General features: G+C 39.1%; 1 protein-coding gene across 1 annotated transcript in view; it reads left to right on the top strand.

Moving 5' to 3' along the window:
- Nucleotides 1-326: 326 nt before the first annotated feature.
- Nucleotides 327-12376, top strand: part of LOC118833838 (death associated protein) — a 71520-nt gene continuing 59470 nt past the window's right edge. The window contains exon 1 of the mRNA XM_036741250.1: nucleotides 327-711. Coding sequence (XP_036597145.1) covers nucleotides 657-711 — 55 coding nt within the window. The 5' untranslated portion in view covers nucleotides 327-656. The remainder of the gene's footprint in view (nucleotides 712-12376) is intronic.

The raw sequence follows: 12376 nt of genomic DNA on the forward strand, positions 1-12376 counted from the left end.
CTGGCACCACGCCCAACCCCTCCCCCGCCAAGTTCTTTCCCATTTTAGTTCCCTAAACAGCACTCGACCAAGTGTTCTCCCCTCCAGGCCTTCGGCTTCATCTCTACTCTCCTCCTTTAAAATGAATGTGTGCTGTGCATAGAAAGCGAAAAAGCCGCAGCTACGCGGCTCTCTTGTCAGCCCGGGCATGCTCAGTCGTCTGGGTTCACTTTGGGTTGCAAAACTAAGGAAGGGTTTTTTTTTTTTTCCTCCCTTTCCCCCGCGAGCCCGCAGAACGTGGCAAGCCGCGAGCTGAGCCCTTAGAACGGGGCGACACGGGGAATTCTAGAACGCTGTGACGTCACCGCGCACGTCCAGACCGGGGCAGCGGGTGGGTGGTTCGAGGGTGCCAGGGCCACGGAGAAGCCACGTTGACAAGTGGGGAGGGCCAGCGGGGGAGGCGGGGGGGGGGGGGCAGAGTTCCTCGCCCCGCCCATCCCGGTAGTGGGGTGGGGGAAGGGAGGGGGCGTGCCTCCCTGCCCAGCCTGCGGCTGCTCCAGCTGTTGCAACGCGACGACGCGCTCGGGCTCTTTTAGCGACGGGCGCGCGCAGCCGGTCGCCAGCTCCCAGGTCCCTTGAACCGAGACAAAAAAGGAGAGAGCGAGTCAGTGCCCACAATGTCTTCGCCTACTGACGAGAAAGTAGAGACTAGAGCTGGACACCCTCCTGCGGGTATTGATTCATTTCCCCCCCCCCACCCCTGATCCCTTATTCCGCCCCCTCCTCTGACCCCCGCCAAGCCCAGAGGAGTTAGGAGGAGGACCGAGGGTATTTCCCAGCAGGGCAGTGGGCGCAGGCCTGGGCGAGACTCCCGCGGGCCCGAGGCGCCGCCCGCCGGAGCTGCCCACGTGCCCGCGTGGCGGTAATTCACACCCCACGTTTCCCCCCGCTCCGCCACAGGCTGCCCCGGGGAGGAAGAGGTGTGCAGGGCAGCCGGCCCGAGGTGGGGCCGGGGCCTCTTCTGGCTGGGTTCGCCCCTGCCAGCCCAGCCTAGGGAGGGGCCGCGAGGGGGGGGGGGGCACGACTCCTTGCCTCGCGCCCCCGCCCCGGGCCCTGGAGGCCGCGACGGCCGGGACTGGCCTGGAGACCCCGGGCCCTGAGCGTTGGAGGAGGGGCGGGTCCTCCCCTTGCTGGAGGGCTTGGCACTTGTCTGTGACTGACAGGTCATTAATGAAGTGTGCCTGTAGTGGCATTGGCATTCACACCTAACACACCACTTAGGAAACACAAAGCACTATTGTGATGGTGTTTGAAACCGACCCACCGGCCTCGTGGTTCCCTCCATCCGTGGAGGAGCTTCCAGGGACAATCCATTGGTCGATCCGAGCTTAAGGGTAGCCCTGGGGAGGAATATTCCTTGACTGGGTCTGCAACCCGGGCTCACCAAACCTGTTTATAAAACTATTTTTATCTTTGTATTTCAATATAATTAGCACCCCTTGTAATCCTGTTTGTTTTGTTTTATGCATTTAAAAATATTCTTTTGAGAAGAGGTCCACAGGCTTCTCCAGATTGTCAAAGAGATCCATGACACAAAAGAAGGTTAAGAATTCCTGCGTTAAGTTTTGGTAGACTTATTGGAGTGGTATGCTAATTAAGGTCATCTAGACAGTTACAATCAGAGTCCTTTTAAAAGACCTTTTCTGTGCTGGATGCTTATCTGGAATCACCATATGTTAGGGTTGTTGGGTTGGAGTGGGGGGGTAGGGAGCGGGGATTAGGGTTGTAAAATTATTTGAGCGTTAATTTTGGCCAGTGACCTGATTAAGACAAATCTGAGGCTGACAATGCCTTGCTAAATCAGAAGTAAAGTATTTCTAATCGTGTCTCTCTCAAAATGACATTTTACTCTTAATTTCTCAGATCCTCTAAATTTCCCATTGTTTTTCAACAAGGGCACTGCAAAGCAAAATCTAAGTTCTGATTTGTGATAAAGGCACTTTTTAAAATAATGAAGTGTAAATCTAAATATAGACAATTTTAAGTTAGGTGAGAAATAGAAGACACACATTTCCAACCTTAGTTCTTCCCCCTTTTTGTGCAGAGTTTTTTTTTGTTTTGTTTTGTTTTACCATTTCAACATTGTCTTGACAGTTATTTCTGTCATCCTTTTGAGTTATACCTCTTGAGGTTCTAAGTGTGAAGAAAGCATTCTCCATTTAAGGCTTGGTTGTGGAAGAAGCGGACAGGACAGCAGGAACCATTGTCATTTAATGTTTCATCCTTAATGTGTTAATTGGCTGTGCTAACTGGATGTAAAAGAAACTTAGAACAACTTAGAATATTAAAGGAACAGGGCCTGCCTACGTTCTCTGGCATATATTGTTCCTTTTTTTTTTTTTCCTCCCCTGAAGTAATTTCAGGTAATCTCAGTGGAATTATGTTTTTAGCCCTTAATTGGTTGGCTGAAGAAGTGCACTTTGACTCCTCTTCTGTATTAAGAAGAATTCCTTAAATATACCCCTTTCCTGAGATTGATAGGTTTTTTTCCAAAGTTGAAACTGAGGCTTCTGTATACGAAAAAAAACTTAACTATTGCTGGTGAGAAACGTCTATCTTCTATTTTAAAGTATCTTTTTAAGTGTCATGAGGAAATATTTAAATTTCAACAAGAGGTAGGCTTTGGGAACTTATAGGATGAACTAATTTTTAAGATGTTCCTCACTATATGCTTCTTTTGTGGACTTTCTTATTGAACCTTGAAGTGCAGAAAATAGTTAAGATCTAAATGGGTAAGGTTTCTTGACTTCTATAAAGTATGAATGTCCTATAATGCTGGTGTTACATGGCAAGATTCCATTTACAAATTAGCTGTGTTCTATCAGGCTTTTACATAGTTTGACCCATGACACTGCCGAAAACATATAACAGAGTTATATTAAAAAGAACTTGTGTTATAATGGAATTCCTTGTGATTTAAGTTAGAAATATTGATCCCTAAGGAAAAACTTCAGAATGTTCTCATTTTTCTTTTTTGATTTATAAAATAAACGCCTTTGAGAATTGCAAAATGAACAGTGATTCATGCATAAAATGAGAGAATAAATTGTTAAGAAGAAGAGAAGCAGTGTTGTACAGCAGTATGTTTATTAAAGTAGGAAATGGGAGACCTGGGTCTGTTCCTGACTGCCATTAACTAGGTGTGTACCTGTGGCTAGTCAGTCCAGCTCTCTTAACTCCAGTTTCTTTGTCTATTAAATAAGAAATGTTGAATTAAATCATCTGTATTGTCCCTTCCAATTCTAACATTTATGGGAGAAGAAGGCTGTGTATGACCCAGTAAAGTGAGAAAATGATCAAAGCCCTATGGAGAATTAACCTATTATATATCTGGTGGGTTATTCAATTTAGTGTGTGTGTATACATATACACAGACACACATATGTGTGTATGTGTGTGTGTGTATACATATACACAGACACACATATGTGTATATGTGTGTGTGTGTGTACACATATATATATATCATCCATCCAATGTGGTCATAACATCATATAGATATAACTGGCCCCACATAGATTTAACCTCTGTCTTTCTACTTGACATTCTGTAGAATCAAATGGATGCTTTGTCCTACTATACAATGCTGAATATCTGAATATTCATATTGATGAGCTGTTGGGTTTTTTTTTTTATCCACGCATTAACAATATAAAGCCAAGAATATGAGAAGGAGGTGGTTTAGTTTTCATTATCTTCACTTTCACTTCTCATCATTCTTTATTTTGTGGAGAGCTTTACAATTTTCACAGTACTTTCATGTATTTTATGCCATTTGGTTTTCACCATCTTACGTGTTTACTGGTTGATACACAACTTTCTTTCTCCCTAATTGTTAGAATTGGGAGAGACAATACAGATGATTTAATTCAACATTCCTTATTTAACAGACAAGGTAACTAGAGTTCAGAAAATTGGACTAATCATAGATACACACCTAGTATGTGTAAAAAAAATATACACACATATGTATAATTTTTCTTCTCATTCTTCACTAAGACTCAGAGAGGTTGACTTTTCTAGGATCACACATTTAATGAGCATCAGTGACAGGACTGGGTTGCAGTTCTTTGGACTGCAGAAATATTTTTATCATTAGGCTATGATGGGATGGTACATGAAAGAGGAAGAGGCAACTTGATAGATTGGAAGAAGGTCCAGTCAGAGGACCTGAGTTCAAATCCTACTTCTGAAGTTTGCTGCCTCTGGGAACTTGGGAAAGTCAGCAGACCTGAGTTTTAGCTTCCTCATCTTTAAAATAAATGGTGGGATTAGATCAGGGGTTCTTAATCTTTTTTGTGTCATAGACACCTGTGGCATCTACTGAGGCCTATGGACCTTTTCTCAGAATAATGGTCTTAAAGGTATAAAATAGACTTATGATTACAAAGGAAATCAGTTATATTCAAATACAGTTAACAAAATTTTAAAGCAATAGCTTCATGGACCCCAGGTTAAGAAACTCTAGATTAGATGGCTTCTGAAATCTATTCTAGCTCTAGATTTATGATCATGTAAGGCTAGAACTAGTAGTTTACAAAAGTCAGCATTATATCATATGTATTATGTTATATCATATTACATTATATGCCATGTGCTGGAGACACAAAGAAAGTTTTAAATGGTTGGTCCTATTCTCAGGGAACTCACATTCTAATGGGAGAGAAAATATGTAGATAGGCACATACAAGACATCTGCAGAGAAAATGGAAGTTAATTTGAAAAGGAGAGATACAGTGACTGAGGGGACTTGGAAAGACTTCCTGTAGAAGGTAGGATTTGAGCTGAGTCTTGAAGGAAACCAGGAGAAACTAAGGTGGAAGACAGTGGAAAGACATACATATGAAGGTGGCATGTCATTTGCAAAGAGTAGCAAGGATAGTGTAACCAGATCATAGATTACCCAAAGGGGACTAAAGTAAGAAGATTGGAGAGGTTGGACCTAAGTTGTGAAGAACTTTAAATGCCAATATATTTGATCCTGGAGGTAAGAGTGTCACTAGAGTTTATTGAGTAGGAGGCTGACATGGACAGGCCTATGTTTTAGAAAATCACTTTGGCATCTGAGTGGAGGGTAGATTAAAGTAGAAAGAGATTTGAATCAGAAAGATCAATTAGAAGGCTATTTCAGTATTCTGGGAAGTAGGTGATGAGGGCCTTAGTGAGGCTCGTGGCTGTGAGTGGAGAGAAAAAAGGGACTTCTGCAAGAGATGTTATAAAGGTAGAAACCACAAGATTAGGCATAGGCTTGGAGGTGTGGGGTGTATGAGAATGAGAAATTTGGGGTGACAACAAGAATATGAGCCTAGGAAGATGGTAGTACCCTTAGCAGAATTAGGGAAATTCAGAAGAAAGGGAGGAGAGGGTTTGAGGAAAAAGCTAATGAGTTGTTTTAACAAGTTGAGTGTGAGATGTCTGTGTTGTCTAGAAGGCAACAAGAATGCGCAGAGACTGTGTGTGTGTGTGTGTGTGTGTGTGTGTGTGTGTGTGTGTGTGTATGTATGTGTGTATGTGTATATCCACACCAAACAGCATTTTGTATTTGCTTTTAGAGGCAATAAGGAGCCACTGAAGTTTATTGAATAGGGGTGTGACATGTATAGCAGAATTTACATATATTCAAAGTTAATCCTGTCTCTGGTTCATAAGCCATCTTCTAAGAATAATAGCTGTTAAAAAAACCACCAGAGTAGAAAGAATATTGAGAAGTCATCTAGTTGGAAGTCCCCCTGTCATCAAGCCAAATTTTGCCTATCTCCTAATTTTCCTTCAGGGATGTCCTAAGAAGGCCCCAGAAATCCCATAGCCACATATTCAAATGTTTCATAATTCCCACTGTTAAGAGTGTGGTATGGGGGCAGCTAGGTGGCGCAGTGAGTAGAGCACCGGCCCTGGAGTCAGGAGGACCTGAGTTCAAATGCGACCTCAGACACTTGACACGTGTACTAGCTGTGTGACCTTGGGCAAGTCACTTAACCCCAATTGCCCTGCCCCCCCCCACCCCCAAAAAAAGTGCGGTATGGAAAACAGTGTAAGCTCCTTGAAGGCCATAGTGACTTGAGCATAATAGGTATTTAGTGAATGCTTGTTGGATTGGAAATACCCGCACATATTTTATCTCCTCTGATTAAAATCTCTTTTGCTATCCTTGACTAAAGACAAATGGCCCTATATAAAAACACTCTCCAAGTCTCAAAAATTGTTAATATCTCTACCTTAATGATACCTTCCATTGAACTTCATTTTTGTAGCTTTTATACAGTACACTGGCTATTTTTTTTAATCCTGTAACATCAGGTTCAATAGGGCAGGAAAGTATTAAATATTTGATTCCTTAGTGATTCTTAAAATTATATGTAGTAGAATTTATATATGTTGAGTGTTAATCCTGATTGAATAACTAAAATTGTACTTAATTTTCTCCATGTGCACTTGCTACTGTACTTCAAAACAGGTCAAGGCCTACCAGAACATATCTTAAGGGAGGAGCTCTTAATCTGGGTTCTGTGAATTTGTTTTTTAAATATTCTGATAAATGTACATAATATAATTGGATCCTTTGTAATCCTATGCATTTTATTTTATGCATTTAAAAATATTATTTCTGAGAAAGGGTCAATAGGCTTCATGGGGCTGCTAAATAAAGCCATGATACAAAAAAGCTTGTGTCCTTAATTAATCATCCTTAATTTCTTGCATTAGATTCATTTTATCAACTCTTTCTTGAAATAAGTAATCACTGTCTCACTGTCTCAACTTTAAAATCTTTTTTTTCCAATCATACAAAATGTTTTGTTGGAATAGTATTTGACTTACACAGTAGTGGCATGAGGCAATTTTAGGTGCTAAAAATGTAAATATTTTATCACTTTTGTGTGAGAATAGCCAAATAGAGGTTTCTAAATGCCCAACCCAGGAAATCTGGTGGTTTGTTTCTCATCCCAATTCCCATTGTGTAAAATGAAATAATATTTGTAAAAGCACTTCACAAACCTTAAAATACTATATAAATGCTAACTCTCATTATTAATGAGTTATTATTATAGTGCTATACAAATGTGAACTCTTAATAATATTATTACTAAGTATTAACAACTCACATTTATATAGTGCCTTGAGGTTTGCTTCATCTTGTTAGTCATCTCATTAGTGCCTTACAACAACTCTGTGAAGTAGATACTATTATTATCCCCATTTTACAGCTTAGGAGACCGCGATAGAGGAGTAGCTTGCCTAAGGTCACCCAACTAGTATAGTGGCTGAAGAAGGATTTAAATTCAGATCTTCCTGACTCTAAGTTCAGCACTCTGTTCCTTGTGCCACTTGGTGTGGCACTGTGCCTACCAAGGCCATGGTCCACTCCTTTTTCCATGTGCTTAATACTGAGAAAGGATCGCACATTGTTTGATATAATCAGCTATCTGAAGTCAAGCTTTGTCTCTGTTGTAATCCCCTTGGGATTCATGTCAAAAACAGCATTTGTGGTTATCATTTGATTCAAAATGGAATATGTCTTTCTCGTAATGAGAATTTACTTTCAGAAAACCAAATAGAATCATGTTTCTAGACCTTTTCCTACCCTCCTTATCAATTAATTTATGTAATACATTCTCTTAATCTACTGGTTTGGGAAAACTGGATCACTTCTCTAGATAACTTTTTTTTAAAGCCATCATATCTAGAAGTTGGGCAGAAATCAGGAAAATGCATTTTTTCACATGCAATTATGTGTATTGTACATATTGTGTATTGTATTGTATTTGACCAAAATCAAATATCTCTTCATCAGGCAGGCAGAGAACCCATTTTTAGACTGTGTATTGCACTGTCATAGGCTCTTCATAATGGATGTACTTTTTTCTAGGTCTTTTCACCCATGGCCTCTTTCATGTCATACCTAGTTTTTATTTCACTAACGCATAGAATCAGTTTTAGGACTGGAAGAGATCTTAGACATCATCTAATCTTTTTACAGATGAGGAAATTGAGGCCCAGAGAGGTCAAATACCTTGCCCAACTTTGCACAAGTAGCAGGAGACAGAGCTGAGATTCAAACCATTGTCCTCTGATTCCGAATCAACTGCTGTTTTCATTCTACCATGTCTTCCAAATCTATGAACTCATCCTAATTTATATTAATTATTGGCTGAAACTTAGTTGATTTGGTGGGCTAACGGTTATCTAACATTTGAGAGAGAGGATAAAGAAAAAAGCTTAGCAAAATGAGCAGTATGTCTTGCTAAGATTATTGTTCAGATGCATTTCTGCTTATGAATAACTAAGAGTGACTGGACCCAAGTGTTTTAACCTCTTGGCACCCCAGCAGTCCCTAAAAGAGAAATAGCACCACTTGCCAAACCTTTCTTTCTAAGATTTGAGATTAATGAGGCAGTTAGTAAAGCATTTTGAAATGCTTGGGAGAAAGGTGCTGTGTAAATACAAAGTATTGTTATTTATGAATGATGGATGATGCTTCATAATGTACTAGCAAATGTGCTGCAGTTCGCAGTCCTTTGTAAAAATAATCAAGTCTTAATGATTTGAGACCTCACTACTGCTCTCTGCTACTAAATATTTGCAGAGAAATGGGGTGAGACTGCTTGTTTTATGAGAGTTATTGCACATACAGATTAGCAAAGTGAGAATTAGTGAGGTTCTGTTTCATCTAACAGCAGTAATGGTGTTCTGCTGCAGAAAAGAGGACATAATTATGAGCTGTACTATTACTCATTCCTGCCAGTCTTTGTATGCTTGTGTCAGTGATGTGGATAGAATCTCATTGTTAAATACATTTGATTGGCCCAGTTCCCCTCCATTTCCCTTTGGAGCCAGAGCCATATGTTGCTAAAGTTACTCTAAATCTAATTAATGACAAGGTGGAGTGTTACTAATTTTGATTCTTTTTTTTAATGTATTTTGAACCTTGGTTGGAGTTAGGAAAATTGGGGGCTGAAGGGGAAGAATGTTATAGTAAATAAGGTAAAAATTGGGGGAAATCCACACTGCATTTTCCCGCAAAATTATGACGGTTTAATAATAGTAAAGTATTCTGATGCTTATTAATTAGATACTTGATAATTTCACAAAGGAAAAATTATTTTCTCTGTGTTTAAATTTCTATAGAAAATAAGCAAGAATCTGTGATAGCTTCAGAATGAGTTACCCTTTCACCAACCTGTCTATGACAAGGTAAATGAACCTAGGTTTCCATAGTAAGCTTCAGAAGCAGGATTAAAACTCAGGTTTTCTTAACTCTAAGCATTCTATCCACTGTGCTAAGCAATGTATTGTGCTAGTTTCAGGTAAATTTACTTAATTGAAATAGAAGTTAAAACATTAATTTTATCTTTGTTACCAAAAAAATCCTCACATCCTCCAATATAAAAAAAATCCATATTAATCCTAATATATTCATCACCTTAAAATATGACCTTTTGGAAAGAAGTGGATATACACAAACTAATTATACAATATGACCATATTTAAAATAAGTTGTTATTGTGGAAGGATATTTTTGAACATTTCTTTTAATTCCAATAATGCTTTATCTTTTTCTTTTAACTTCAGAACTTTCATAGGATTATAAATTTTGAGCTAGAAAGAACCTTAGAACTCAGTCCAACCCTCACTACCCCAGTTTTATAAATGAGGGAACTGAGATTTTGACAGGGTCAACTAATTTACCCATGTTCGTACAGCTAGTAAGTGTCACAGGTGGAATTTGAATCAGTCTTCCTGATTCCAAGACCAGCATGGTATCCACTGTGCCTGGCTATCTTTCTTATGTTATCCTCCAAATTATACATTATCACCTAAAGTATAACTAGAAGTTGAATATAGGTTTTATTATAAGCTAGATTTGAGTGAAAAGTGTATGTAAAAGTGCTTTGCAAATATTAATGTGCTATGTAAATGTCACTTATTCTCCTTTTCTTTCTTGGCTGTTTTCTTATCTTCCCATTTGTCTATTTCTTGACATTATTTCTTCTTTAAAATAATTTTCTTTCTGACTTACAGGATTATTTTCTGAATCCTCTCTAAGAACCTCTTATAAACTAGAGTGTGAAGGGCGCCAGCAGTTAGGGGGATCAGGGAAGGCTTCATGCAAAAGATGTTAACTGAGCTGCTTCTTAAAGGGAGAGATTCTCTGAGGCAGCTAAAAAGGAGAAAGTATTTCTTGGGCATGGAGGACAGCCAATGAAAAAAACAAACAAACAAAAAACCACAAAAATGTGAGTTAGAATTTGAGGAAAAGAAAGAAGGTCGGGTTGATTAGATCATAGAGGATGGGAATGGGAGAAATGTCCAATGAGGCCAAAGAGAAAGGTTAGGGCTAGCTTGTGTAGGACTTTACAAAGTACAAAGTAATATTTTCTTAGCAATGAAGCCACTGGAGTTTGTTGTACCCCACTTATTCCCATTTTGGAGTGTAGTGGATGATAAATGCTTTGTGTTGACTCAGTTTACCATTTCTTCTTACACTCCTCTAGTACAGCAGAAGGCCTTTTAATTGCAATACTCTCCTCTAACCTAGGGAATATCTACACTAAACAAACTATTTCTAAGCCATTGCTTTCACAAGTCTGAGATGTTGGTGTCTTTCTGGCAGGAGTGGGGAGTAGGAGAAGTTTTAAGTAGGGAGGCTCAGTATACAGTATCAGATCTCATCAGCCAAGCTTTGGTGTACCTTTTTTGTTTGAAATTCTCTGAGCTCTCCAAGCTCTTGAAACCAAGCATGAGATACCTTATGTTCAGATGTAAACTCCAAAGTCAAGTATGCATTGCTTTTATTATTATCACTGCTACTTCCTTCCATTAGGGAATAATCAGTCTTAGATTTATCTGCCAGATTGTTTTTGTCTTCACTTTAAAAGACTCTGTTACAGGTTAATTCTGGATCCGGTGCAGGGGAGGGTTGGAGAGAGGAAGGGGAATAGGAAATGGTGTTCAGTGCGTGCATCTCCCCAGAACTCCGCTTGTAATCTTGAAAATTATAAGTAGCTAATGGGACTGGAAGTACAGTTAGAGAGCATATGCCAGAAAAAAAATGGAAAAGAATATTAAATAGAAATTTTGGGAGAAAAAAAAAACCTCATACTTATAAAGGAATTTTTCTTGTGCATACCACTCATTTTTCAAAGAACAAAAGCTGAGAATTGGTTTTCTAAGATTACTAATTTTTTTCAAAAGTAGGCTTCTGTTACATCAGGTTTCCCAATACAAACATTTTTTTCATAATAACATAATTAATATGTAATAACCAAAACCTCACTGTAACAGCTGCTTATTCTCAGAGGTGCAAATCCCTTCCACACTCTGATTGGTGGAAAGAAACCTTTAGGAAAGCCTTTAATACTTAACCCAGTCAGAAAACAGTTGCTGGTTCAGCCTAATAAGACATCATTGAATCACAAGGGGCAACATAAGAATGGGACAACTAATAACTACTAGAGCTTTCCCCTCTACCTTTACCCTCCCTCTATATTTCTGAGTGCTTGTTACTTAATTCCCCTTGTGGGAAGGCTGCCAGACCCATTGGGGAAAGGTATTATAGAGTTGTATAGTAAACCCTGACAAGTTTGAAGAACCCCATTCAGGTACCTCCATTCCATCTTCTTTAAAACCCTCTAAATATTCCCCAAACAGAGCTTGCCTTATCTATTAGGAAGAAACTTAAGCTTCTGAGGTGGGGAAGTTGTGGGGAGTTGATTTTACTCTCTGTAAAAACCTAACTTAAGCTCACAGAGTCTAAATCAGAGTTGTTAAACACTAGACCAGGCAGCCACACTCCTGAGTAAGGTCCAAACCAGAACAAAATGTTATTGAGAAATATTTTAGAAAATAAGTGAAAATGCAGTAGAACATAGATAAGGTTAAGGTGTTGTTCTAAGTCAATATGTAGCCTTCAGGGATCCTTATGTATGGTTTAGTGTCCCTGACTCCCTTTCTGTATCTAAATGTTGACCACTTAAAAGATGTATCTCATAGCTATACAGTGTTTCCTAACAGCTGCCCTGTATTATTCCTGGTAATGCCCCATTTCCCTAAAACCAATTAATGACATCAGTCAGTCAGTATTTGCTATTGTTGATATTGTTCCTGTTACGTTTTCACAAATGAAATATATTTCAGAGGGAGCCTAATGAATTAGGAATACCTTTTGGACTTCATTATAAAAGTACTACTGGCTATCCGTTATTATTGTACAGTTAAAATGATAAAGTTGTTCTAGAAAAAATAAGCTATCATAATTTGGGGGCAGTAAGTTAAATAAAATGTAATCTGTTTCACGTTCAGGTCTTTATTGGTCTTATCGCCACTCTTTATATCTACATCA

This window comes from Trichosurus vulpecula, chromosome 1 (assembly GCF_011100635.1).
Source record: "Trichosurus vulpecula isolate mTriVul1 chromosome 1, mTriVul1.pri, whole genome shotgun sequence".
Taxonomy (NCBI): Eukaryota; Metazoa; Chordata; class Mammalia; order Diprotodontia; family Phalangeridae; genus Trichosurus; species Trichosurus vulpecula.